The sequence below is a fragment of the Echiichthys vipera genome (assembly GCF_963691815.1).
Source record: "Echiichthys vipera genome assembly, chromosome: 8".
NCBI classification, from domain to species: domain Eukaryota; kingdom Metazoa; phylum Chordata; class Actinopteri; order Perciformes; family Trachinidae; genus Echiichthys; species Echiichthys vipera.
In genome coordinates this window covers 33,693,261-33,719,905 of record NC_139833.1, presented here as the reverse complement: position 1 = coordinate 33,719,905, position 26,645 = coordinate 33,693,261, and the positions used below count along the sequence as shown (strand labels likewise).

Below are 26,645 nucleotides of genomic sequence, written 5' to 3'. Positions count from 1 at the left end.
CCCCACTGTGCACCAACTTCAGTATAGCCATTTCAAAAGCCATATGACCGAGCAGCTCATTTCTCTATCTTCCACTACCCTCGATAAATTGCATTAAATCAAACAAGGTATCCGATGATTAACATCTTGGTATGGTTCTTCTAGGTGACAAAGGTTATCCTCTAATGGTATAACCCCGCTGGCAAACCCCACTACAGAGCAGGAGCGCAGGTTCAGCAGGTGCGCACACACGCACACGGGTCACAGTGGAGTGCTGCTTCGGTTTTGACTGCCACCGTTATTCTTTTCCATACAGCGTTTTTATGGGCCCCTTTAATTCTACTCTGAAGACTGTCAAAAAGCACATCTTTATTTTGCTCCATCTCGGATGTCAGGATGCCGATCTGTGTCGGAAAAAGTTTCTTTTTGTACCAGCGTTCTTCCTCTCTATGTTTGACCCTCAGTGGGCGAGCCAGGAATATCTAAGGGCGTAACATGTTAATGACGATCGAATTCAGCCGCCGCATTTATCAAAGCCCGCTCATTCGTGCACTGAGATTGGTCCGATACGAATGTTTCATAAATCACACGTGGGTCCTGTCATACGACCAATTCTGCGCTCAGATCTGCGCCCGTTTTCACACAAGATTGATAAATGAGGCCCATTAGGAGCACAGGAGACACAAGCTGCCACTCATCTGTGATAAAATGCTCAGTAAGGGTGACATGAGTCTGCAGTTAATTGTATGGTGTACTGCTGAGGTGTTTATAAGTCCAATTTTAGCTGAGATGAGTAATTCACATTATATGTTAATCATTGAGGTCAGAGTGACTAGTACAGTTGAATCTGGATGTATTATACTGTACTCAGTGGTGTTATTTTACACTACATCATGTAAGTGGAGTGGCTATATCTGTTTGCTGTAGAACTTGTAAAGCTAACAGTTCATGCTAGATATCAGTGTAAATGTACATATTTTTTGCTCTGACTCTACAACATTGTAGCTCTGTAATGTTAGGTGCATCAGTTCTACATTAACGTCACCGGCAGTCTCTCCATGTCAATATAATGAACTCACTGTGAGCACCACAAGGCATTTGTGAACATATTGATGTATAATTAGTGAGGATAAAGGTAGAAAATGTGGGCAAATCAGAAATTTCAAAACTGGTATTATGTGCTTGAGTCCAAAAATGTTGAGAGCATTTTATGAGGGTGTTTAATGGAAGTGAGGCTTGGGAATACAAATGTATAAGTCCCATTGCTTAAATGAGCACACTGACTGAAAAAAAGCATAAATAGCAGGAAAAAAAGTTAAAGATGAGCCATAATGTCCTTAAAGAGCTGAAAGAGCAGTTAAATGGTTGAATTTTTTTGTAGGTGAAAGTATGCAGCAGTAGTAGGAACCCCAAAAACATACGGAATAAAAAAAAGTAGGGATAATAATAAAGAACAGGATGTGATGATAAATAGTACCGAAAGCAGCACTAAGATCTAGTAAAACAAGTACGGAGTCAAGTCCTTTGTCTGAAGCTATTAGAGGTCATTAATCATTTTTACCAGTGCTGACTCAGTGCTTATGATTCGTTCTTAATTCTGACTGGAAGTCCTCAAATAACTCATTATTATGTCAAAAGACACCTAACCAAATCGCGACTATTTCCTTGAGGATATTAGAAAGAAGGGTATGGTTATATATAGGTCTGTAGTTGGCTAGATATGATGTCTCTGTGCAACAAAACTCTCATCTGCGGAATTTGGGTGTACTTGGCAGACTTGCATCTATTTTCCCTTCAATCTTATTCTATAGTTGGTGCATGCAGCAATACTTGTCAAAGAACAGGCACAATAGTTAAGTTGTAGGTGGCTTTCAAAACAGACTAATTGAGCCTCAAAGTTTATCTCCAGTAGCTCCTACGAGTGACTATCTCCTACATATACATAGGAGATAAACTTAGGTTTGGCCAACAATGCCCGCAGAAAAAAGCTTTTTACCTTGCCTTTCAGGGCTTCCTATTACCCAATTATAAGAAGGCTTGTTAAAAAAAATAACACGCATGATTAAGAGCCTGGTCCGACCTTGGCCTGAGGATAGTGGTGGGAAATGCAGGCTGGGGCAAAGAATCTAAACTCTAGTGTGTCCTGCCCATAGCTCCCTGACTACCGCCGTCAGTAATTCCTCCACCCCCACCACTCATACCCCCCTCCCCTTCCCTGACCACCCGCCCTTCCCTTCTCTCACTGCCTTCTCCTCTGTTGACTCCTCCCACATCTTGGACATCATCATTGCATCCAAGACAGCCACCTGCTTTCTGGACCCTGTAGGTACTTTAGGTTTATTGGAAGTGTGACTGTCAAACGAAATATTTGATAAAGGAAATTAATAAAGAAAAATTACTAAAAATTAATCACTTTAATTTATTAAAACTTCACACGGAGAATCAATTACATGTAGGGCCTTGACTCACGTTCAGATTATGGGATTGAGTATTCTCAATAAACTTATCGTTAATCAAGTAAATATTAGTTATCACCAATAATTATTAAAGATAATAATGAAAATTACTCTTGTTAAACCAGAGTTCCTCGGGGCACAACCGTCATAGACGGAGTGACAACTAATATTAAAGTCTCATTAAATATATTAAACTACTAATTAAGGGTTGAACACCGATAAAGGTAATAGTTTAATTAGTTGAAGGATTTAAAAGTTCTTTTCTTAGTAAAGGCTGGCTCATTCATCTTTGTGTAATATTAAATAAACAGACATATGGTTAACACAAACATTTATTAACAAATTAATAAATGCAACAAACAAAACACAATAAACTAACTAAAGCTAACAGCAAATGTGTGTGTGTGTGTGTGTGTGTGTGTGTGTGTGTGTGTGTGTGTGTGTGTGTGTGTGAGAGAATAAGACAAAGAGAAGGTAAGGTGTGAACATTTAAGTTGCACAAAGGCCAGCAGGCTGAAGATCTCAGGAGTTCTTATTCAGGTTATAACAAAGTTACAGTTCTATCTAGCCGTTCATAAAGTCCTATAACATGTAGTAATGCCCAGTTGGTGATTAGTTACCAGTCCATGAGATGGGAAAGATGAATTGCGTTGCTTGATGCCAGTGGCTGGTCCTTGGAAGGAAGCTGGTTGAAGAAAGGTTCTTGTCTTGGTTGTTGCTGGCAAAAGAAGACTCAGATCGCTCCTTGTTGTACTCAGTTGAGTTGGTTACCGGTTGGTTAACCTTTGCCAGTGATCCTACACCATACAGGCCATTTTCAGGGCCAAAGGGGACAGCGGGCAGCTGGTCCTTGGATCCGGCAGGAGAGCTTCAAGTTGAGTGTGGAGATTCGAAGAGAGAGATCTGAGAGAGAGAGAGTGAGGAAGTGGGTGTCCTACAGTTTTATAGACACCGATGATGTCATCACCAGAGGTCAGGTAAGCCAATGACAGTTTGGGGGTCCCTTGAATAATTCACACCTGGGTGTGACCTGTTGTGTGGGAAGGTTGCATGGCAGGCCTTTGTTTCAGCAGGCTGACCCCTTCTCATAATCAAACTGAAAGTTCGAGTTAATCCAGAAATGAACAATCATCTTTGGGGTGCCGGTTTCACCTACAACCCCCTCCCAACGACCCTAACCAAGGCTTGTCCTCCTGTACTCATCCCCCACCTCACTACCCTCTTCAACCAGTCTCTATGCCATGGCCTTGTTCTCATTGTCTACAAACTCCATCACCCCTATCCTGAAAAAGTCCACCCTCGACTCAGTCAACCTCTCCAACTACCACCCCATTTCCGACCTGCCGTTCCTCTCCAAAACTTTGGAACGCATTGTCGCTGCCGAACTCAACACCCATTTCCAGTCTAACAACTTCTACGAACCGCCCACTTCAAAGCACAGAAACTACCCTGGTCAAAGTCGTCAACGATTTCCTCACCTCTGCACACTCAACATCCTTCTACTACTAGACCTCAGCGCAGCCTTTAACACTGTGAACCACTCCATCCTCCTACAAATGCTGCGCCGACATGGTGTTTAGGGCACCGCACTCAACAAGCTCATCTCCTAACACACTGACAGTCAACAGTTCATCTCCCTCTCTGGCCACTCATCTATGCTCTCTCCTGTTACCCAGGGGTTCCCTCAGGGCTCAGTCCTTGGCCCGCTCCTTTTCATCTGTTACCACGTCCCTCTTGGTCACATCATCTGCAAACTCAACCTGGACTTCCACTGTTACAGGAAGAGACTGGGTAACGTTAGCTATCCTCATGAATGCCTCTATGTTTAGTTTATCATGACAATGTTAAACATAAACATAGCAATACCTATAACATAACGTTACCTATCTGATCAGTATTTATAATTTTGTTTGAGTAAATGTGTCAGCCGCGTTTTGTGTCAGTCGCGTTTTGTTTGTTGCTTGTTGTTACGGTAACAGGAAGAGAGAGAGTTACTCTTCCTGATAAAATCTATCTCTAATTCGGAATTTCCGGTGCTTGTGTGTTGGTCACCCGTTGTTTCACTGTTCGCTGCTCTCACTAAATTCAGCTGTTTTTGCTATAATATTCACCACAGCGGTTAACTATCGCTTAACATTTAAACTTCCACTAATTCTACTCAAGCACTCACAGCTCTCCTTCTTCAGCCACTTTCTCGTTAATTCCATTTTTTAATAACTTTTGAATTCATATTACAAGACCACTCACCTCTGGGCAAAGGTTTTTACACTAGATGTTTATCCGATAGTGCTGTAACTAGATTTAAGGAAGCAATTCCATGAGCATTTAATTTAATGCCTTATCCTAATATTCAAGATTCCTGCACTAACGTTTGTTTCTCTGAAATTGATCACATTGTTGAAAATGTTGCAGGCTCACTCCGAACAACACTCGACTTTGTTGCTCCTTTGAAAAAGAAGATAATGAAACAGTGGAAGTTAGCTCTATGGTATAACTCACAAACCTGTGAATTAAAACAAGTATCGTGAAACTTGGAAAGTAAATGGCGCTCTACTAAATTGGAGGAATCTCACTTAGTTTGGTATGAAAGTCTAAAAACATATAGGAAGGCCCCCCATAATGCCAGAGCAGCCCATTACTCATCTTTAATAGAGGAGAATATGAACAATCCTAGATTTCTTTTCAGCACTGTAGCCAGGCTGACAGAGAGCCACAACTCTATTGAGTCATGTATTCCTTAACCCTCAGTAGTAACGACTTCATGACCTTCTTTAATAACAAAATTATAACTATTAGAGCCGAAATCAACTCGCTTGGCACCAATTTTTCTTTAAACCCAGGAACCTTAGAAACAACTGTACGACCTGAAATATTCTTGGACTGCCCTTCTACCGTTGACCTTAGCAAATTAACCTCTACTATTTCAGCATCAAAGCCTTCTACTTGTCTCCTAGACTCTATTCTAACTAGGTTACTTAAAGAAATTTTACCTTTAGTTAGCACTCCTGTATAAGATATAATTAACATGTCTATATCAGCAGGTTATGTACCACAGTCTTTAAAAGTGGCTGTAATTAAACCTCTTCTTAAAAAGCCCAGTCTTGATTCTGAGGTACTAGCCAACTATAGACCTATATCTTACCTTCCTTTCCTCTCTAAGATCCTCGAGAAATTAGTGGCCAATCAACTGTGTGACTTCTAATAGCTTCAGACAAAGGACTTGTCTCTGTACTTGTTTTACTAGATCTTTGTGCAGCCTTCGACACTATTGACCATCGCATCCTGCTACAGAGATTGAAGTATCTAATTGGCATTAAGGGAACCGCATTAAGCTGGTTTAAATCGTATTTATCAGATAAATCTCAGTTTGTACATGTTAATGACAAATCCTCCATGCACACTAAAGTAAGTTACAGAGTTCCCGGGGTTCTGTCCTTGGACTGATTCAATTCACCTTATATATGCTTCCCTTAGGAAATATTATAAGGAAGCACTCCATAAATTTTCATTGTTATGCTGATGATACACAATTGCATTTGTCGATCAAACCAGAAGAAACCGATCAGTTTTGAATTTGAATTTATTGAAAAGGATCCCCATTAGCTGACGCCTAGACGACAGCTAGTCTTCCTGGGGTCCACCGAGGTCATAAAACAGTTTTACACACTTAAATTGGCAAGGTCACAACCTTAGCCAAAAATAAGAAACAAATAAAAAAAGAAATAAAAACACAACAATAAATAAAGAGCTTAAAATTAAGAACAATAATAAAAATAAATAAAAACAATAAAAAAAAGTTGAAGGATAAAATTCCGTTCATACATTAATAAACAGGACAATCCTTGCTGGGTCAAACAATTAAAATGAATAAAACCTTCTTAGTCTCTTTTTAAAAGCAAATTTTCCCTTTGTATCGCGAATCATAACAGGTAGATTGTTCCAAAGAACAGTTGCCCTATAAAATACAGTCCTTTTCATTGAGTTTGATTTGGGTAGTGGTAATGCTATTTGTCGACTATCCGCTCCTCTAGTGTAGTGCGAATGTGAATCTGAGCAATATGTTATTTTATCATAAAAAGATCCAGGAGTTTTGGTATTAATAATTCTGTGATAGTATATTAAAATGTTTGCAGATAGTCTATGCTCGACCGTCAGCCAACCAAGACGTTCATGCATCACAGTAACACTAGTTCTTGTGGAACAACTAAGAACCAGTCTTGCAGCTTTGTTTTGAGCCACTTGTAATTGTTTTAGCAGACAGTTTGATGCAGCAGCCCATACAACAGAACAATAGTCTAAATGGCATAGCACCAATGTACAAACAACACTTTTTAGCAACTGCGGATTGATGAATTGTGCACATTTACGTGTAATTGCAACAGCTCTACCCATCTTGCCCACAACTTTGTTGATATGATCAGACCATGATAATGTGCAATCAAGCCAGAGTCCAAGGAGTTTTACAGTTTTTACTTGCTGAATGTTCTGGCCGTTCAATTGCACATTTATTGTTGGATTATGTGATAATCTACTTCTAGAACCAAATATTATTGCCGTCGTTTTTGATATATTTAGGATAAGTCTATTTGTTTTAATCCAGTTAAATAATTCAGTTATCTCACAAGACAGAACCTGATTAAGTTCTGAGCATGTAGGTGCTGCATAATACAGAGTAGAGTCATCTGTATACATGGTCAATGTTGTCTTATTGAGCACATACGGCATATCATTAGTAAAAATGGAAAATAAAAGAGGTCCGAGGCAGCTTCCTTGTGGGACCCCACATTCAAGAGACTTCTTGCAAGATAATGCACCATTAAAATAAACTTTTTGAGACCTATCAGACAGATACCTTGCAAACCACTTGATAGCAGAAGAAGTGAAACCATAACTAACAAGTTTGGAAATCAAAATGTCATGGTCGATCACATCAAAAGCAGCACTGAAGTCGAGTAATACAGTACCAACAAGCATTGAGGCATCAATTGATGTTAACCAACTATCAGACATTTGGGTCATTGCAGTGCAGGTGGAATGACCAGACCTATATGCATGTTGGAACTTAGTTGTTAAATTATTATGAGAAAAGTAATGTTGAACTTGCTTAAATACAATCTTTTCCAGCAATTTACTAAGAACAGGCAAAATGCTAATAGGCCTACTATTCGGGCCACAGAAAGTGGATTTAGTGTCTTTGGGTAAAGGAATGATCTTTCCCTCCTTCCAGATTGTTGGACACACACCACTAGTGAGACATCTGTTGAATATGTGACAGATTGGTTTAGAAATATGTTCCACGGATAATCTCAACAGCTTGCTATCTAAATTGTCTGTACCAGCAGACCCACCCATAGTCAAAGATCTCAGCAACATTTCCACCTGCACAACATCAACCTGATTTAATTCAAAAGTACACTCTTTGTCCTGCATAATGAACTTTTTGATCAGCTCATCAGAGTTTGATACAACTGTACAATCCATGCTCTCTCGGAGTTTGGTAACCTTATTGACAAAGTAATCATTGAAATAATTAGCAATCTGTGATGGCTTGGTTAAATAAACTCCATTCACTTCAACAAAAGAAGTACAGGTAGATTTTTTCCCCATGATTTCATTTAGAACATTCCACATTCTCTTGCTATCTGTACAACTATTGTAGATCCTCTTTTGAAAATGTTGTTTCTTTTTCTCTCTGTTCACCTTGGTTACTTGATTCCTTAAAGTACAGTAACATTTTCTGTCTTCAAGAGAGCCCGAAAGAACAAAAACCTTTTTGGCTTCATCCCTTTGAGCCATCAAAGACTTTAATTCAGTGTCGATCCAAGGGGCACTTTTGGCTTTAACAGAAAAAGTTTTAAGTGGGGCATGATTGTTGACAACTCCCATGTAAAGATCAATGAATAGCTTAAGGGATATATCGACATCATCAATGGCACACACCAAATCCCAATTAATGTTAGACAGATCCTTAAGAAAGTTCTCCTCATTAAATGCTCTATATGATCTTTTCATGATGATTTTAGGACAGGATCTAGGTAGCTTTGATCTCCTGGAGACAGCAACACAGTTATGGTCACTGAAGCCAACTATTACAGAAACAGGTGTTGAGCATAGATCAGGATTATTAGTGTAAATATGATCAATACATTTTGAGGTTAAAGATCCCAGACTATTACTTGAAATTCTTGTGGGTTGATCAATTAATTGAGATAAGCCACAGGTGTCTGTCATAGATTTAAGCTTATTCTTCAGAGGACAATCAGATAACCAATCAATATTTAGATCACCCAGCCAGTATAACTCCCTGTTTTCCTCGGTCACTTTGTCCAGCATATTGCATAAATTATATATTTAGTTGGCTAAACTTCAAATGTACATTACGGAAATAAAAAGCTGGATTACCTGCAATTTTCTGACATTAAACTAAGATAAAACTGAAGTTATTGTACTTGGCCCCAAAGGCTTCCGAAACATAATAGCTAAAGATATTGTTACTCTGGATGATGTTGTGTTGTCCTCCAGCACCATAGTAATGAATCTGGGTGTTATTTTTGATCAGGATATGTCCTTAGATTCTCACATATAACTAAAGACAAGGAATGCATATTTTCACCAGCATAATATTGCAAAAATTAGGAACATTGTGTCTCAGAAAGATGCAGTAAAGCTAGTCCATGCATTTCTTACTTCTAGGCCGGACTACTGCAACTCCTTATTATCAGGCTGCTCCAATAAGTCTTTTAAGAGTCTCCAGTTGGTCCAAAATGCTGCAGCTCGAGTACTAACCAAAACAAATCGAAGAGAACATATTTCTCCTGTATTAGCCTCTTTGCACTGGCTACCTGTAAAATCTAGAATAGAATTTGAAATCATTCTCCTTACCTACAAAGCTCTTATTGGTCATGCTCCTTCGTATCTTGAAGAGCTCATAATACGGTATTACCCGACTAGATCGCTGCGCTCTGAGAATGTAGGGCTACTTGTCATTCCTAGAGTCTCCAAAAGTAGAATTCAATTCAATTCAATTCAATTCAAAAAACTTTATTTGTCCCCAGGGGGCAATTCAGGGCACACAGAGCAGCAAATAACGACAGTGCAACTATACAAAAACATTTTAACCTTACACAAGAATAAAGTGTAAGAGAAGAGTAAGTGTCAGGATGTTAGTGTGTTAGTACAGGTAGAATAAGTGGCAGGATGCTAGTGTGTTAGTACAGGTTAGATACGGAGAACATCATCGGCGTGAGATGTAGAAAGACGTGTGTATCAGATGTAAGCAGTAATGTGAACGGGTGTATAAGATGTAAACATGCAGTAGACTGTCAAAACAGGTATGAAGAGAACTGTAGTGCAGAAAAGATATAAGTGGACAGTGATCGGATTCAGATGAGGTCAGACATGATACATGTGTGTAATGAGCAGACGTAAACAGAACTATAGTGCAGTAATAGAGTATAAATATAATATATAACTATAAGCTAAATAATAAAGTGATAGTGGTGCATGGCAGGAAAACAGCAGTCTAAGTATATGCTAGCTCTGTGTAACAGATGAATACTGAAAAATAAAGTGACCATAGTGCTGTGATACAGCATATACAATATACGACCTGATAGACAGAATAAAGTGGAGTAGTGCATTAATACCATAATTTAAAATAACAGAATCAAGTAGACCAGTAAGAACATAGTAACAGAATAAGTCCGGTGTGAACATAATAACAGAATAAATAAGTAAGTGGAGTAGTGCATCAGACCGGAGTAACATTTAAACAGAATAAATAAGTGGAGTAGTGCAACAGACCGGAGTAACATTATAACAGAATAAATAAGTGGCGTAGTGCAACAGACCAGTAACATTATAAACAGAGTGAACAGACTAAGTGGAATTGTGCATTAAACCAGTAGTTCACAGCTTTCAGGACAGGAGTGGAGGTAGATAGCCAGTTCACGTGTCTGGTAAGTGTCCGGGGGGGGGGGGGGGGGTTGTGTCCAGGGGGTGAAGGTGTCCAGGGAAGTAGTCAGGGGTGGGAAGGGGGGGTGATGGTGATGGTGTCCAGGGAGGGTGTCTGGAGAGGGGAGGAGGAGGGGTGAAGGGAGGGGTGTCCGGGGTGGAGAGGGGGGTGAGGTGTTCAGGGAGGGTGTCTGGAGTGGGGGGGGGGGGGGGGGGTGATGGTGTCCAGGGGGGGGGGGGTGAAGTGTCCAGGGGAGGGTGTCAAGAGTGGGGAGGGGGATGGTCAGAGGGGTCAGGAGTTGAGGAGCTGGACAGCCCTGGGGGTGAAGGTTGCTCTTCTCCTCTGTGTCCTGCAGCAGGGACAGCGAAGACCGCGTCCTAAGGGGAGCCACTCAAACGCTGAGAAGAGAGCATGAGAGGGGTCCTGCATGATCCGACCAGCTAACCTGAGTGTCTGCTGCTCGTGGATGGTCGACAGAGTTCTAACAGGAAGTCCAATGATCTTAGAGCAGACCGTGGCTACGCTCTGCAGGCGGTTTCTGTTCTGGAGGCTGGTGGAGTAGAACCAGCATGTGATGGAGAACGTGATGATGCTCTCGATGAAGGAGTAGTAAAAGGTCAGGAGGATATTCTTGCTGACTCCAAAGGAATTGAGCTTCCTAAGGAGGTATTTCCGCTGCTGAAATTTCCTGAGAATCTCCTCTGTGTTGGAGGAGAATTTCAGCAGGCTGTCGAAGATGGTGCCCAGGTACCTGTACTCCTCAACTGCTTCAACAGTCTTCCCGTGGATCACGGTGTTTGCTGATGCAGCCAGTTCCCTCTGCTTGTTGGAGAAGGTCACCACCATGTCTTTGGTTTTGTTGACATTCAGCTCCAGGCAGGAGCTGTCACACCACTCCACAAAATCCTGAAGAGCTGGTCCGTGGTGCAGAGATGGGCCTGACAGCAGAGACAGGAGGACGGTGTTGTCAGCGTACTTCACCAGATGACAGTTAGGCTGTGTGGTTCTGCAGTCATCGGTGTAGAGGATGAAGAGCAGAGGTGAGAGCACACAGCCCTGAGGGGAGCCAGTTGAGGTGTGTTGGAGGTCGGAGAAGGTGCTGTTGACCAGGACTCTCTGTGAACGGTTGGTCAGGAAGGCCAGTATCCACAGGATTAGCTGTTGGTCCAGATGAAAGAGAGCTGAGAGTTTGTCAGCCAGGATGTGGGGCTGCATGGTGTTAAATGCAGAGGAGAAGTCTGCAAACAGGAGTCTGGCTGCGGTGTTGGGGCGCTCCAGGTATTTGTGAACAGTGTCTATTATGAATGTTTTTGCATCATCGACGCCCCTGCCAGCTCGATAAGCGAATTGGAGCGGGTCCATCTAGGTGGGTTTCCCTGATGATGTGTTGTTTTATGATCCTCTCCATGGCCTTCATCACAAGAGAGGTGAGGGCCACCGGCAGGAGGTCATTCAGACATTTGAATGGGAGGCAGAGCCTTCAGCTACCAAGCTCCTCGCCTGTGGAACCGACTCCCAAGTGTTATTGGGGAGGCAGACACTGTCCCCATATTTAAAAGTAGACTTAAAACTTTCCTTTTTGATAAAGTTTACAGCTACGAGGCTTACGAGCCCTAAAAAATGATTAAGCTGATTTTGTTCTGCTTAATGATACTGCTATAGGCCTAGTCTGCCGGGGGATAATACTTTTCCTGATACTCTGAGCTTCTCTCCTCTCTGTCTGTATCATTCATGTCTCATCAATACATGTTAGTAATTCAACTTCTTCCCCGGAGTTGTATGTGCTTTGTCGTCTAGCAGGTCTCTGCTGATCGTGGTGGTGCCTGCTGTCGTAGTCCTGCATGACGCTTCCTGCTACTATTTTAACTAAAAGTCATATATACTATCACTAGTCTTATAAACTATGGACTTTGTAGTCATAGAGGCACCATCGGTGGTATTTCTCACTGTGTCGTAGCTGCTGTAGCCGCTGCTCATCATTTATCATGTTTGCCACCATAATTATTATCATTTTCATATTATATCACCTTAGCTGTGCTTGTTTTCCACTATTTTGCTGTATTAACTGCCATAATAATATAAGTCATATTCACATTACTATGGATATTATTATAGTTACTGTTACTTTTTGGTTGCTTGCATCTCTGGAAGTGTGTTTGTCTCTTTCTTTGTGTCTGTCTTTGTCTCTCTCTCTGTCTATCTGTTCGTCTTTTCTCTCTATCTCTCTCCTTTTCTTCCTCTCCAACCGGTCAAGACAGATGTCCGTCCTCCATAGAGCTGGGTCTGTCCGACATTTCTGTCTGTTATAGGGAAGGTTTGATTTGGCACTATAAATAAAATTGAATTGAATTGAATTGAATTGAAATTGAATTGTTAACGCAGACGACAACCAGATCTGTATCAGCACCAAACCTACCAATAACCTTCCCCTCACCCATATTGAAATCCGTATCTCTACAATAAAACTTGGCTGACCCACAATTTCCTAAAACTGAACAGCGACAAAACAGAGCTCCTCCTCATAGGCACCAAATCCACTCTCACCAAAACTGGGCTCATCTCATTCACCATCGACTCCTCGACCATCACTCCCTCCCCTCTGGCACGCAACCTTGGTGTTATCCTAGACCCCACCCTCTCCTTTGATCCCCATGTCAGCTTGATTTTCAAGACCTCCTACTTCCACCTTCGCCGCATCACCAAAATTTGACACTGCCTCTCCCCCCTTGCTGCTGTATCCCTTATTCATGCCTTCATCTTTTGCCGCCTCGGCAACTTCCTCCTCAATGGCATCTCCTCTGGTCCCCTTCATAGACTTCAGATGGTCCAAAACTCTGCTGCCCGCCTCCTTAATCACACCTGGTCCCGTGAACACATCCCTCCTTTTCTCCACACTGGCTCTCCACCAAATAGTGTATCAACTTCAAAATACTCATCCTCACCTTCAAAGCTCTCCCATACCTGCCTCTCTCTACCTGTCGGACCTCCTCATCCCCCATCACCCCTCCTGAGCCCTCCGATCCTCCTCCACTCTCACCCCGACGGTTCCACCCTCCAGACTAAAAACCTACGCTGCCAGAGCCTTCTCCAAATCAGCACCCCGACTATGGAACTCTCTCCCCCAACCGGTCTGTGACTCTCCCTCATTCTCCATATTCAAATTCCTAAAAACCTCTTTTCCCAAGCTTTTAACCTCCCCTATCCCTAACCATCTCCACCCCTTGGCTTCTCCCGTTGACTTTCCCCTCTACAATATCCTTTCTACTCTTCTTACCCCCCCCCCCCGCACTCTGCAATCCCTCCTTGCCATCATCCTCTCTCATGTTTCCTTCCAGTTGTGCTGTCTTTTGCTTGTCCCCCCTGATCTTCATTACCCTTTTCTTGTTTTTATTTTACTGTCATTGTAAGCATCTTTTGAGTTTTTGAAAAGCACTATATAAAATAACTTTATTATTATAAAATTATTATTATTAGACTGTATAAAAAATGGACGTAGCATCTACGCCGAGGTCCGTTCTGATTTCCTCTTACCAAAAAAGGGCATTGATGTGACACTACTAGATAAACGGGAGTGGGAGTCAATGTTGAGATTTTGTTCTGGGACCAGGAGGGAACGGGAGTCATTTTTTAATTTTCTAACAGGAAAGGGATTTTATAGAGGGTAGAGACTGACACGGGAGGCCTGTCTCCAGCAGAGTCAGGTGCAGACTATAAAACACGGACCCTCAAGGCCCAAATCCTCCCGGTGCTCCAGATTAGCAAATGAGCATGGTCGAGGTCGAGATGACGGAGTTAGCATGCTAATCTTGACAACTAGCCTCCGAGGAGAAATGAGCAGCTAGCTTTCACTCAAGAGGAAAACTTGGATTTGGCAAGCTCTTCCTTTGAAGCATATTAATGACTTTAGTCTCTATACTTTGATAAATGGTGATCAGAATAAATCTGATGTAAGAGATAATTGATTTCTTTTATGTTTCTAGGTATCGATGACAGCTTTGTCCATGCTGTTGACCTGAAGGTTTTTAAGAAGCGCGGGCAAAGCACTCAGGCTCCACATCTTCTCCTCCTGTTGCTGCCTTCATACCGGTTGGAGTCCCAGTCCCAACACACGAACCATCGATCCAAGAGAGCTCTGGATGCTGCATACTGCTCCAGGTATTAACCTGGTCTAAACACTCTTACTCTCATCACACACACTACTGTTGGAGTGTTTTGTCTTTAATTCAACTGGCTTCAGTGATCGTTCGGGTATGTGTGTAGTGTACCGTATGTATCACTGTATGCATTTGGGTACGTGGGCATGTGTTCTTTAAAAGATTATATTTTAAAATTAGAAGCACTTCTCCCCTTTTGTGAGCGCTCCTTATTCATGTTGACCTCAAATCTGTATCAGGTATCAGGGATAATGGTGCAATTGTATTTATTGAGTAATTAGGTTTAGCTGTAGTCCCATTGGAACCTCCATTCAACATCACTCATCAAGTTAATTGTTGAGAATTACACTAAAAAAACAAACAAACAAAAAGTAGGGGGCAGAGAGGAGGAACAAACAAAATGAAACAAAACATAACCTTGGATTGGATGGAAATTCTGGTTGAGTCCTAGGAACAGGGGACTCGGGCAGAACCGGGTTAGTACCAATTGGTGGAGCTGGGTCAGGTCAGATTTTTCCCTCCTGTTCCCCTCTTATTCTTAATATTTTAGCTAATTTTTCTTGATTTCTGCTTTCACCTGCCTTAGGTCTTCACCAGATCAATTGGAGGTGGCTGGCCTGTGCAGGTCAGATCCTTTTAGGGGTGGGTTATGTTCTAGTTGGTCTGGGAAGCATCTTTGTGTTTGGAATCGGGTTTAGAAGGGACCTGTGACTCCCAGCTGTCCTAAACCAGTACCATCCCCCAAGCCCTTGTGCATCACGGCCTAGTCCAAGGTAGTACCATCTTTATATGAAGCCTGAGTATGCTACTGGTTGATAATAATAATAAAACCTTAATAATAACAATAATACTAGTAATAATAATAATAGATACATAAAAGACTACCATATAATTCATAGAGAGGAAAGAGAAGTCAGGTAAGCGGATAGAGCTGGTTAAGTGTAGGGTTTCAGTGTAGTTGTGGTTGTTAATTGGGTGTCTGTGTATGGACTATGTGAGAAAATGTCACTGTGTATCAAAAAGAGTGTAGGGTGAGAGCTGTAATGATAATAATACAAATCCAAATTATAATGACAATAATGATTAAAGCAGAGATGAAAAAGTCCTCGCACCTGGTGCATGTTGGGGAGGTATCTGGTTGCCGACACTCGCAGCATTGTGCTTCAGATATTGAGAATTTCATGTAAATCTGATTCATCTGGTCGTATAAGTCTGATATCCTGTTGCCAGTAGGGGGCGCTGTGTCTGTTAGAGGATACTGGCATGTAGTTGTCCTCAGGCCTCGACTCTAATTATCTCTGGGAATTGTGGTGCATTTTGGACAATTTATGCTAAAGGTAGAGCTACTTCCTGTTTATGGTAGGCAGAAAAACATGGCTTCCCAACATACACAAAAACATGCATCCTGTTTTCCTACATCATATAAATTGGGTGATATTTGTCATTTTTTTCTGTTGCCAGTAGGGGGTGCTATGCTTATGACTACATATTGAGATGTATATGTGTTCAGGCCTGGACTGTTATGAATCATGAGAAAATTTGGGGTATATTGGACAATGTTTGTTGAATTTACAACTACTTCCTGTTTCACGGTGAAGGATGGTTGCCACGACAACAGAATTTGATGAAAAGCCAAAAGCTACATAATCTAGTATCATGAAGGTCTTAAGTCTGTGCTGACCGGATTTGGTGGATGTGTTCAATCTGCTAGGAACAGGACACCAAAATATATACAATGTAACTTACTGTCGCCAGTAGGGGGCGCTATGACTACAATTCAAATTTGTGTTCAGGGCGGGTTTCTTATTAAATATGTGAAGTTTGCAAAAGATCTGAACACCTGGGGCCTCATGTATCAATGTTGCGTACGCACAAAAACGTGGCGTACGCCATTTTCCACGCCAACGTTCGGATGTATCAAAAGTGAAATGACCGTGGAAATGTGCGGTGCGCCACGCAAACTTCATGGCTGTCGTACGCACGTTTCTACAGCTATTGTTTCGTTGGCGACACTTAGAGGTGATGCTGGGAAACTGTTAGTTATGTGAAAACAATTCATCCTCAGTGTAATGTGCGCATCAGAGACACATTAATGGACAATTAACACACACGTGTTTGCAATCGTAAGGATATAAAATAAGGAGAAGGATATAAAAGCATGCGCAATTTAATAAAAAATGGAATTAACAATGGCAGCCTTGGCCTTGTTAGAAGACATCGCAAATGGTTATGTCAGCCGTGAGAGGGTGTTTAGAGAGCGGGAAGATCTGTTTGCAAATGACGACAACTGGCTCATGAGTCGTTTCGGGTTGCCGAGGCCAGTGTTACTGGAGCTGTGCGCGGAGCCGCGGCCAGACTTAGAACGACACACGCCCAGGAGCCAGGGGTTGTCCATTCCCACACAGGTGCTGACCACTCTGGGATTTCTGGCAACGCATGACTCGTTCAATCTAAACAATAGCATGGTAGGTAACAGGTTGGAGGCTGGCACGGTGCGCGATGGGTGGCTTCTCGGTGAGTAAATCATTTATCCGTTTAATGCGCTCCGAATTTAAACCAGCACAATGCCCGTTTGGACACGCGCATTCAAATATGTGTATTTGTTTTCCCTGGTGAAAAAAGAATGTCTCCTTGTGTTCATTATTCGTCTCAATAAACGCGTGCGTAAAGTTGGAACCTCTGCAGTCATTAATATAAGTGTGATCAGTCTTGTCAATCCTTGTAATGCCGTTATTTTTAACATTTAACAGTAGTGTGATTTATATATATATATATATATATAGTTACCCCCTGAGAACGTGGCTGTTGACCCCTCTCACTAACCCCGGCACCGACCAAGAGGGGAGATACAACGACCGCCATTCCCGAACTCGGGCAGTGGTGGAGAGGGCAATTGGCCTATTGAAGGGGCGCTGGCGCTGTCTAGACAGGTCGGGCGGGGTGCTGCTGTACACACCTGAGAAGGTGTGCCGCATCGTGCTGGCCTATGGTGTCCTGCACAACTTGGCACACCGCCATGGCATACCACTGCCAGAGCACCCCCCCCACCCCCCACCCCCACCGGAGGAACCGGATGCCGGACCCGTCAACCTCGACCCACCCCGCAAAGCGATACGGGCCCGTCAGCGTCTGATTTCAATGATGTAAAGAGGCAAGGACACGATTTACTTTGTACGTGCATTTATTGCATGATAAATATCTCCCAGTGCATTGACAATTTGATCTAGAAGATCACTGACACCACGGATGGCTCTCAATATTTCCTCCTGTGATTCCAGCACAGCTTGTGAAAGGACACGGGCAGGCGGGGCGTGGAGTCGCCGGGGCGCGTGGTGCTGGAGGTGCCGGTGGAGACGCCAGGGCGCAAGGTGCAGAGGGAGGAGCCCTCTCCTGTCTCATCGTCTATTGAGAAATAATAATTAAAAAAAATGAAGTAATTAAACATGAGTCAATGTGTTTATATCCTGGCAACTTAACGCACGAGCATGTGTAATGTGAGCAGCCTAGTATAATGACATTTCTGAGTTTAACACATTTACCTTGAGGATGATCTGTGTCGCCTTCATGGCCCCCCACAACTCCGCTTAGAGCTGTTCCCTCCACAATAGCCGCCACTCTCTGATCAAAAGGGGGTCAGTTCCTCCCCTCCTGTCACCCCGCCCGTTGCGGTGATACTTCGGCGGTGGGCCGAAATCCTCCGCTTCACGTCGGACCATTTTTTTTTTATTTCAGTGGTTGTGCGCTGCTCCGACCCAACAGCGTTCACTGCCTCACACACACACTCCCCAGAAATGTCTTTTTCTTTGTGTTTATCCCTGAAAAGAGGCTACCAAATAAAACCGCTCTTCGGTCTCCACTTCATTTAATACAATTTCGAGCTTAGACTCGTTGAAGTTGCGCTTCTTACCTTTACTCATCGTTTAAATCTGATAGTGCAGAGAGGGAATCCCCGGTGCAGGCCCTATTTACATTGATTTGCATATTTAAATGGGGGCGTGGACAGGGAGGAGTTTAGCACTTCTGCATGTGCGCTCAATTCCACGTTGATTGGGATGTACAAAGGAAAAGTGCTTGGATCCATGCGTACGCACACATTGATACATCTGAATTTTTTTGTGCTTACGCCAGTTTCTGGATTCTAGCGTACGCCATGTTTTAGTAAGAAAGCCACGCAATTCTTAGTACATGAGGCCCCTGGTGTGCAGTTTCCTGTTAAAGACCACTTCCTGGTTTATGGTGTGGGGGCGAAATTTGAGGCCCTGCCATGGCCAAGCTGATTGATGGAAACGCATATGCTCCACAATTTAACGTCCCCCATGTCTTTAAGGTGTACAGACCAACTTTGAAGTCATTCCGTTGTAATCTATAATAGGAGTTTGTTAAAGTACAGAACAAAGTTTTTTTTTTGAATGTCCAAAAATATCATGTTCAAATCAAAATGATGGACTTCCTGTTGTGTTTAGGGCAAAGCTCCGAGAGGACATTTTGTGTGTCTTTGCATTCTTCACATGCCTACCAATTTTCATACATGTACAGGTGAAAGTGCATTGAGGGGCTCAACTTTGGCAATATTCAAGGAGGCACTATCGAGCTAATTTGCCCCGCCCTAGAATGAGACCCATAAAATATAACATTTTTCACCACTTCTGATCAGTGTGCAAAGTTTAATAAAAATGTATAAATGTTTAGGCCCTCAAAAATGTGATTTAAGTTGAGGGAAAATAATAATAATATTAATTAAAGCTGCAAGCAGTGATGAAAGGGCCTTCGCACCCAATGCATGTCCGGGAGGTGGCTGGTAGCCGTCATTCGCAGCAGTGTGCTTTTGATATTGAGAATTTCATGTAAATCGGATACATTTTGTCATATAAGTCGGATTTCCCCTTGCCAGTAGATGGCGCTGTGTCTATTAGTCGATACTGGCATGTAGTTGTCCTCAGGCCTCGACCTCAATCATCTCTGGGAAATGTGGTGCAGTTTGGGCAATTCATGCTAGAGTTAGAGTGACTTCCTGTTTATGGTGGGCAGGACAAAATGGATGCCATGCCAATTTCCGGCGATGAATGGGCCCTCGCTCTCCCATGCAAACACGGGGCCTGAGGCTGATGTGTGAAGCGAGAAGAGAGAAAAAAACAGGAAGGAGGCAAAGAATGCAATGTCTCTTTCGTCCACCAGGCGACGCTAAGCAGTTGTGGATGGGTGCATTCAGGGACGGTACCTGATCACACACATGGATTTTGAAGCCAACCAGACAAAGCATGAAGGAGATATGATAAGTGGGTGGGTTCAGGGGTGGACCCTGATCACACATGTGAAGTTTGGAGCCAATCAATCTATGTCACTGTAAAATATGGCACTTCCTGTTTCCACAAGAGGCAACATGAGCAAGATACATAGAGGTGTTGAGGTAGACATCCTTAGCTTTTATCTTAATTTTCATGATGATACGAGTTCATTAAAGACTTTAAAAAGTCAAACGTATTTTCTGTCGCCACACAGATGCTATTACTCGTAGCTTTACAGCATTCAAAATATAGCTTCACCCACTTGTTCTGGATCTATTAGCAGTGAAATTAAGTAGATGGGTTCAAGTATGTATTTTAAAGAAGTTTTAGTTTACTTCCTGTTACCAACGGGGAGCCCTATGAGTTCTGTGGGATATTAATACATTGGGCGAATTGGGGAGGAGCCATCATCATGTCCAGCAAGTTTGAAGTTGATTGGATCAAGTATGTGGGCGTGAGAGCCACTCGTATGTAGATGGCGAGCGACAAAAGTTTGTTGAGCCCTAGCAGCCATGCCCTTTGACCTACAGACGCGCAGAGCACAACTTAAGCTCAGCTCGGTCGATATGACCTGTAGCAAATTTTGAAATTGATCAGGTGAAAACTGTGGGAGGAGCAGAATTCCATCAGAAACAAATGTATGAATGGAACAGTGAATAAGCACAGTAACACTTAATGTGAAGTTTTTCTAAGTTTATGATCCTGTGGAAGTAATTGTCAGTGACACAATTACATTAATACATTCATTAAAACAATAATTTTGTAAAGTGACTTAGGGTTAGGGGGTTAGATATACTACCCATCAGGTTTAGTTCACATTCACTGCTTAAGTGGTGGAGGTGCCCCTTTTAACGAGGAATAATTGATTAGCCTAATTAATACTTAATAAGGTGTTTAATTTATTATAATACATGTAGTTTTCCTACAGTGGAACTCTGCAACACAATATACTGGCAAGTTTCTTTGTAACTGTTGTCCAAAAAGAGTGAACTAGCTGGCATGTCCAGGCTACATGAAGGTAATTACCTATGCTGCTTGTGAGCAAATGTCCCTTTTAAGCCCATTTTTTTTTGCATTTGTTGCTGAGTGATGTGAGTTCTATGAAGAATCCTGTATGATTTGTAAATTTGTGTTGCTTGTCATAGAGAATGTATTTTTGCAGATTTGTTTCCAGAAGTCACAGTTGGATGAGATAGGGGTAGGGTTAGGGTTTGCAGCCAAGCTGTCTCTAGTTTAGCTTTATGAGCTCTTTTTGCTTTCAAAAACTCTGTTTTCAGCCCCCTTGTTGCTACATGCTGATCGGCTAAATTTCCCTGTTGAAAGGCCAGTTTCTTTTTCTCTAGACCACACTTTGGTTTGTTGTTAGGATAAATTCTTACAGTTTTACAGGAAATGATAGTGTCTCTGCAGCATTCAGCACATGATACATCAGCCAGTTCACCAAGAGCATTACAAGTGTCTTCAAGCATTCCTGGAGGCAGAGTACAGGGTCCTCAGTCAGTCTGTGTTTTGACACAGTTTTATAAGTCAGCACTACATTTATGATTAGCTGAGCCCAGTGGTAATGGGAAATGGTAAATGAATATCCTTATATAGCGCCTTTCTAGTCTTCTGACTACTCAAGGCGCTTTCACACTACCCATTCACACAGATGGCTAACCATCTAACCATTCACACCACATCCACACACCTGTGCACAGCACAGGGAGCAATTTGGGGTTCAGTGTATTGCTCAAGGATACTTCGACATGCTGACCTGAGGAGCCAGGGTTCGAACCACCGATCTTTTGAATGGAGGACAACCCGGTCTACCTCTGAGCCACAGCCGAATGGAAGAGATTTGTATATGTCCTTAATTTACCCATAACATGGATCCAATGTCTTATCCCCCCTGGTTGGGCAGGAGACATGCTGGCAAAAGTTTGATAGAGTTCAAAGTTCTTAAGGGAGACCTCCCTTAAGAAAATGTGGTGCATCAGGAGAAATAGCCTGGAGTTTAATATACAGATCAAATGATATACAGCAAGGCAAATCATCTTTGGTAGGTGTTCTCTAGCGCCACACGGTGGATGCAGGAAGTGGGGCAAAAGTTTACATAGATTGCCTACAGCGCCACTCCCTTCATGCAGTGTTTGCCGGTCGCTGAGACGTGGCCGCATTGGCTGGAGTCTGGCCGGTTCCCCTGCCGGCAGGCATTCTATTAATCTTATTTGATGTAGAGGAATGCTTTCATGGCTTGCCTTCTTTAAGACGTGTGCTGGCTAATTTACTTTACATGGTTTTTGCTGTTTGGTTTTTTGTTTGTTTGTTTTCTCTATGACTTAAAGGGTGAAATACTGTTATTGTTTGGGAAGAGACCCCGGAAGCTCAGTTTAGCTGTTAGTTGGAGAGCTCGGACAATGTTTTTTGCTATGGGATTAGCCCTAAGGGTGATCACAAATGTTATTTTTTTATTCCCTTTTTATTTTTGTATTTATCTTTGTTTGTTTTGTTCTGCTTTATTCATCCTCCCCACTCTCTTCCTCCACTTCACTACAGAATACTTGCAAAAATCCCAAACGCTGACAGTTTATCATGGGTAGGGACTTCATTCTGGTGCAGGATGTGACTCTCGACAGACCTTCTCCTACACAGATTACACTATCCAAATCAGTGCCTTACAGAAAATAAAAGCTAAACAAAAAACAAAACAAAACATGAACAACAAAGAAACACCATGAAAACCCAAACCTCTTAACCCCACATATATACACACAGAGATACACAAAGACATAAACGCTCATGCACATACATAGCCATGCACACACATTTACACACACCCACACAAATACACTAGCTGTTGCTGAGGAGACATGGCTGGGCACCGAGATCTGAGGTGAGGTAGAAACTACCTTTGGGGGCCACGCACACCGAGAGGAATCATGGTCAATGGCTGCAGGGGGCGCTGCCACAGGAACCATCCCAGCCCAGGCAGACAGGAGGCTCCACAGGACAGCACCTCCATTGGTGGACCAGAGACAACTCCCGGTTTGGTTGGCCCCCATGAGGAAACACTGGAAGACCAATGGGCTAAAACATTAAAATAAGATAAAATCTATAGAAGCTAAAAACTGGGGGAATAAAAACAGTCAAAACGAAAAATGAATAGAAGCTAAAAATAATGAAAAAAAAATCTAAGAAGCAAAAGGAATTAGAAAGAATTAAACAGGTCAGTTAAAAGCCTGAAGGTGGGTCTTGAGCCTCTTTTTAAAAACAACAACATTCTCTGTGGCCCTGAGATTCTCCGGGCAGGCTTTTCCACATTCGGTCGCCTCCCCGTGTGTTTTAGTTGCTTGCTTGTGATATGGTTAAAAGGCCAGCATTGGAGGACCTCAGGGTCCACGAGGGTTGACAGGGTAAAAGTATAGCAGATAAATAAGAAGGCCTGAGACTATTAAGAAATTTAAAAACTAGTAAAAGAACCTTAAAATTGATCCTGAAGACAATGCAGCGATTTCAAAGCTGGTTTAATGTGCTCCTGCCATCTGGTCCAATTCAATTCAATTCAAAAAACTTTATTTGTCCCCGGGGGGCAATTCAGGGCACACAGAGCAGCAAATAACGACAGTGCAACTATACAAAAACATTTTAACCTAACACAAGAATAAAGTGTAAGAGAAAAGTAAGTGTCAGGATGTTAGTGTGTTAGTACAGGTAGAATAAGTGTCAGGATGTTAGTGTGTTAGTACAGGTTAGATATGGAGAACATCGTCGGCGTGAGATGTAGAAAGACATGTGTGTATCAGATGTAAGCAGAAATGTGAACGGGTGTATAAGATGTAAACATGCAGTAGACTGTTAAAACAGGTATGAACAGAACTGTAGTGCAGAAAAGATATAAGTGGACAGTGATCGGATTCAGATGAGGTCAGACATGATACATGTGTGTAATGAGCAGACGTAAACAGAACTATAGTGCAGTAATAGAGTATAAATATAATATATAACTATAAGCTAAATAATAAAGTGATAGTGGTGCATGGCAGGAAAACAGCAGTCTAAGTATATGCTAGCTCTGTGTAACAGATGAATACTGAAAAATAAAGTGACCATAGTGCTGTGATGGATACAATATAGGACCTGATAGACAGAATAAAGTGGAGTAGTGCATTAATACCATAATTTAAAATAACTAACAGAATCGTAGTAACAGAATAAGTCCGGTGTGAACATAATAACAGAATAAATAAGTAAGCGGAGTAGTGCAACAGACCGGAGTAACATTATAAATAGAATAAATAAGTGGCGTAGTGCAACAGACCGGAGTAACATTTAAACAGAATAAATAAGTGGAGTAGTGCAACAGACCGGAGTAACATTATAAACAGAATAAATAAGTGGCGTAGTGCAACAGACCAGTAACATTAAAAACAGAGTGAACAGAATAAGTGGAATTGTGCATCAAACCAGTAGTTCACAGCTTTGAGGACAGGAGTGGAGGTAGATAGCCAGTTCACGTGTCTGGTAAGTGTCCGGGGGGGGGGGGGGTTGTGTCCAGGGGGTGAAGGTGTCCAGAGAAGTAGTCAGGGGTGGGAAGGGGGGGTGATGGTGATGGTGTCCAGGGAGGATGTCCGGAGAGGGGAGGAGGAGGGGTGAAGGGAGTGGTGTCCGGGGGATGAGGTGTTCAGGGAGGGTGTCTGGAGTGGGGGGGGGGGGGTGAAGTGTCCAGGGGAGGGTGTCAAGAGTGGGGAGGGGGATGGTCAGAGGGGTCAGGAGTTGAGGAGCTGGACAGCCCTGGGGATGAAGGTTGCTCTTCTCCTCTGTGTCCTGCAGCAGGGACAGCGAAGACGGCGTCCTGAGGGGAGCCACTCAAACGCTGAGAAGAGAGCATGAGAGGGGTCCTGCATGATCCGACAAGAGATAAAAGCATGCATCAGCACCTCCCTGCTGGCCTGAGAGAGAAACGGGCGGACCCTCGCTATATTCTTAATTTGGTGAATGAATGAATGAATGGATGAATAAATGTGTGCTTTATTTCAAACATGAAATAAATACATCTCATCTCATCTCATCTTCAACCGCTTATCCGGGGTCGGGTCGCGGGGGCAGCAGCTCTAGCAGGGGACCCCAATCTTCCCTTTCTCTGGCCACATTAACCAGCTCTAACTGGGGGATCCCGAGGCGTTCCCAGGCCAGTGTGGAGATATAATCTCTCCACCTAGTCCTGGGTCTTAACCGAGGCCTCCTCCCAGCTGGACGTGCCTGCGGCGCCCAGGTGGCATCCTTACTAGATGCCCGAACCACCTCAACTGGCTCCTTTCAACGCAAAGGAGCAGCGGCTCTACTCCGAGTACCGCACGGATGGCTCCAGCCACCCTCCTGAGAAAACCCATTTCTGCCGCTTGTACCCGCGACCTCGTTCTTTTGTTCATGACCCAGCTTTCATGACCATAGGTGAGGGTAGGAACAAGATTGACCGGTAGATCGGAGGCCAACCCCCACCAGGAACGAATCCGACTTACTGCCGAGGATCCGGACACAGCTCTCGCTTTGGGTGTACAGAAATTGGATGGCCCACAGAAGTGAGCCCCTCACCCCATACTCCCGCAGCACCTCCCACAGTATCTCATGAGAGACCCGGTCATATGCCTTCTCCAGATCAAACAAACAATCACCAACAAACAACACAATAACCGCTTGTGTAAAAATATAATAAATGTAAAAAAGTATGGCAAGAAGTGTTTGTCATTCCTCTCTTCTTCCCTGTACCTTTTAAATACAATCTGTTTGTACTGCTGTTTGAATTTGCTCATGGTTGGACATTGTCTGAGCTCCTCCGCTAGTCTGTTCCATAGTTTCACTCCACTTACTGAAATGCAAAAGGTTTTTAAAAGTTGGGCGTGCATACAGATGTTTTAGATTCAGTCCCCCCCCCCAGATTAATTCCCCCTCTCTCGGAAAAAAAAAAATTGAATATTTACTGGTAATATGTTGTTTGTTGCTCTTTACATAATTTGTGCTGTTTTGAAGCTTACCAGATCATTGAGTTTCAGTATTTTTGATTTCTCTGTACCCAGTGTTGTGAATGATCCTCTTTTTTGAAGACTCAACAGTGGTTGTAGTGTAGAATTATAAGTATTGCTCCAAATCTCTGCACAGTAACTCAAATACAGTAATATCAGTGAATTGTAAAGAATGTGGAGTGATTTGTGGTCCAAAAAGTGTTTAGCCTTACTTAGTACTGATATGCTCTGTGACAGTTTGCTTCAAACATGCTTTATGTGTTGGTACAACCAGAAATGGGTGGCACCTCTCCAGCATCCAGTCCACACTCCATCCATGCATGGTCCACACAGAATAAACAGTTTGGGACCCAGCACTGACCCCTGGGGGACATCACAGGCAACGTCCAAGCACAATGAGCTATAGTCTCCGAACTTCACAAATTGACTCCGGCCCTTTAAATAACTCTCAACCCAGTGCAAAACTATCCCCCTGATCCTGTGCCGTTCCAGTTTATTGACAAATAAGATAAGATAAGATAAGATAAGATAAGAAAAAATGTATTGTCCGTCACAAGTGACAGAAATTCATCTTTGACAGGGCAGGTTCAATTTACACAAAATAAATAAATACATACAAAACAGACAGTCCCAAACAATGACAATACATTAATGCCAAAAGATGCAAGCAGTGCAAAGGGGTGACTTAGTGGAGTGAGATATGTTGCCTATTTGTGACTGTTCAATGTGGTGATGGCAGTGGGGATAAAATATTTTTTATAGATTTTTTTTCGTGCCAACGGGACCTTGTAGCGTCGACCTGATGCCAGTAAGTC

General features: G+C 42.7%; 1 protein-coding gene across 1 annotated transcript in view; it reads left to right on the top strand.

The window, feature by feature from the left end:
- The window catches only part of tgfb2 (transforming growth factor, beta 2), a gene marked incomplete at its 3' end in the record, with an annotated part of 202,813 nt that overhangs the window by 168,886 nt on the left and 7,282 nt on the right, over nucleotides 1–26,645 (top strand). Inside the window, exon 5 of the mRNA XM_083918560.1 lies at nucleotides 14,370–14,544. Within this exon, the coding sequence (XP_083774686.1) occupies nucleotides 14,370–14,544 (175 nt within the window). The remainder of the gene's footprint in view (nucleotides 1–14,369; nucleotides 14,545–26,645) is intronic.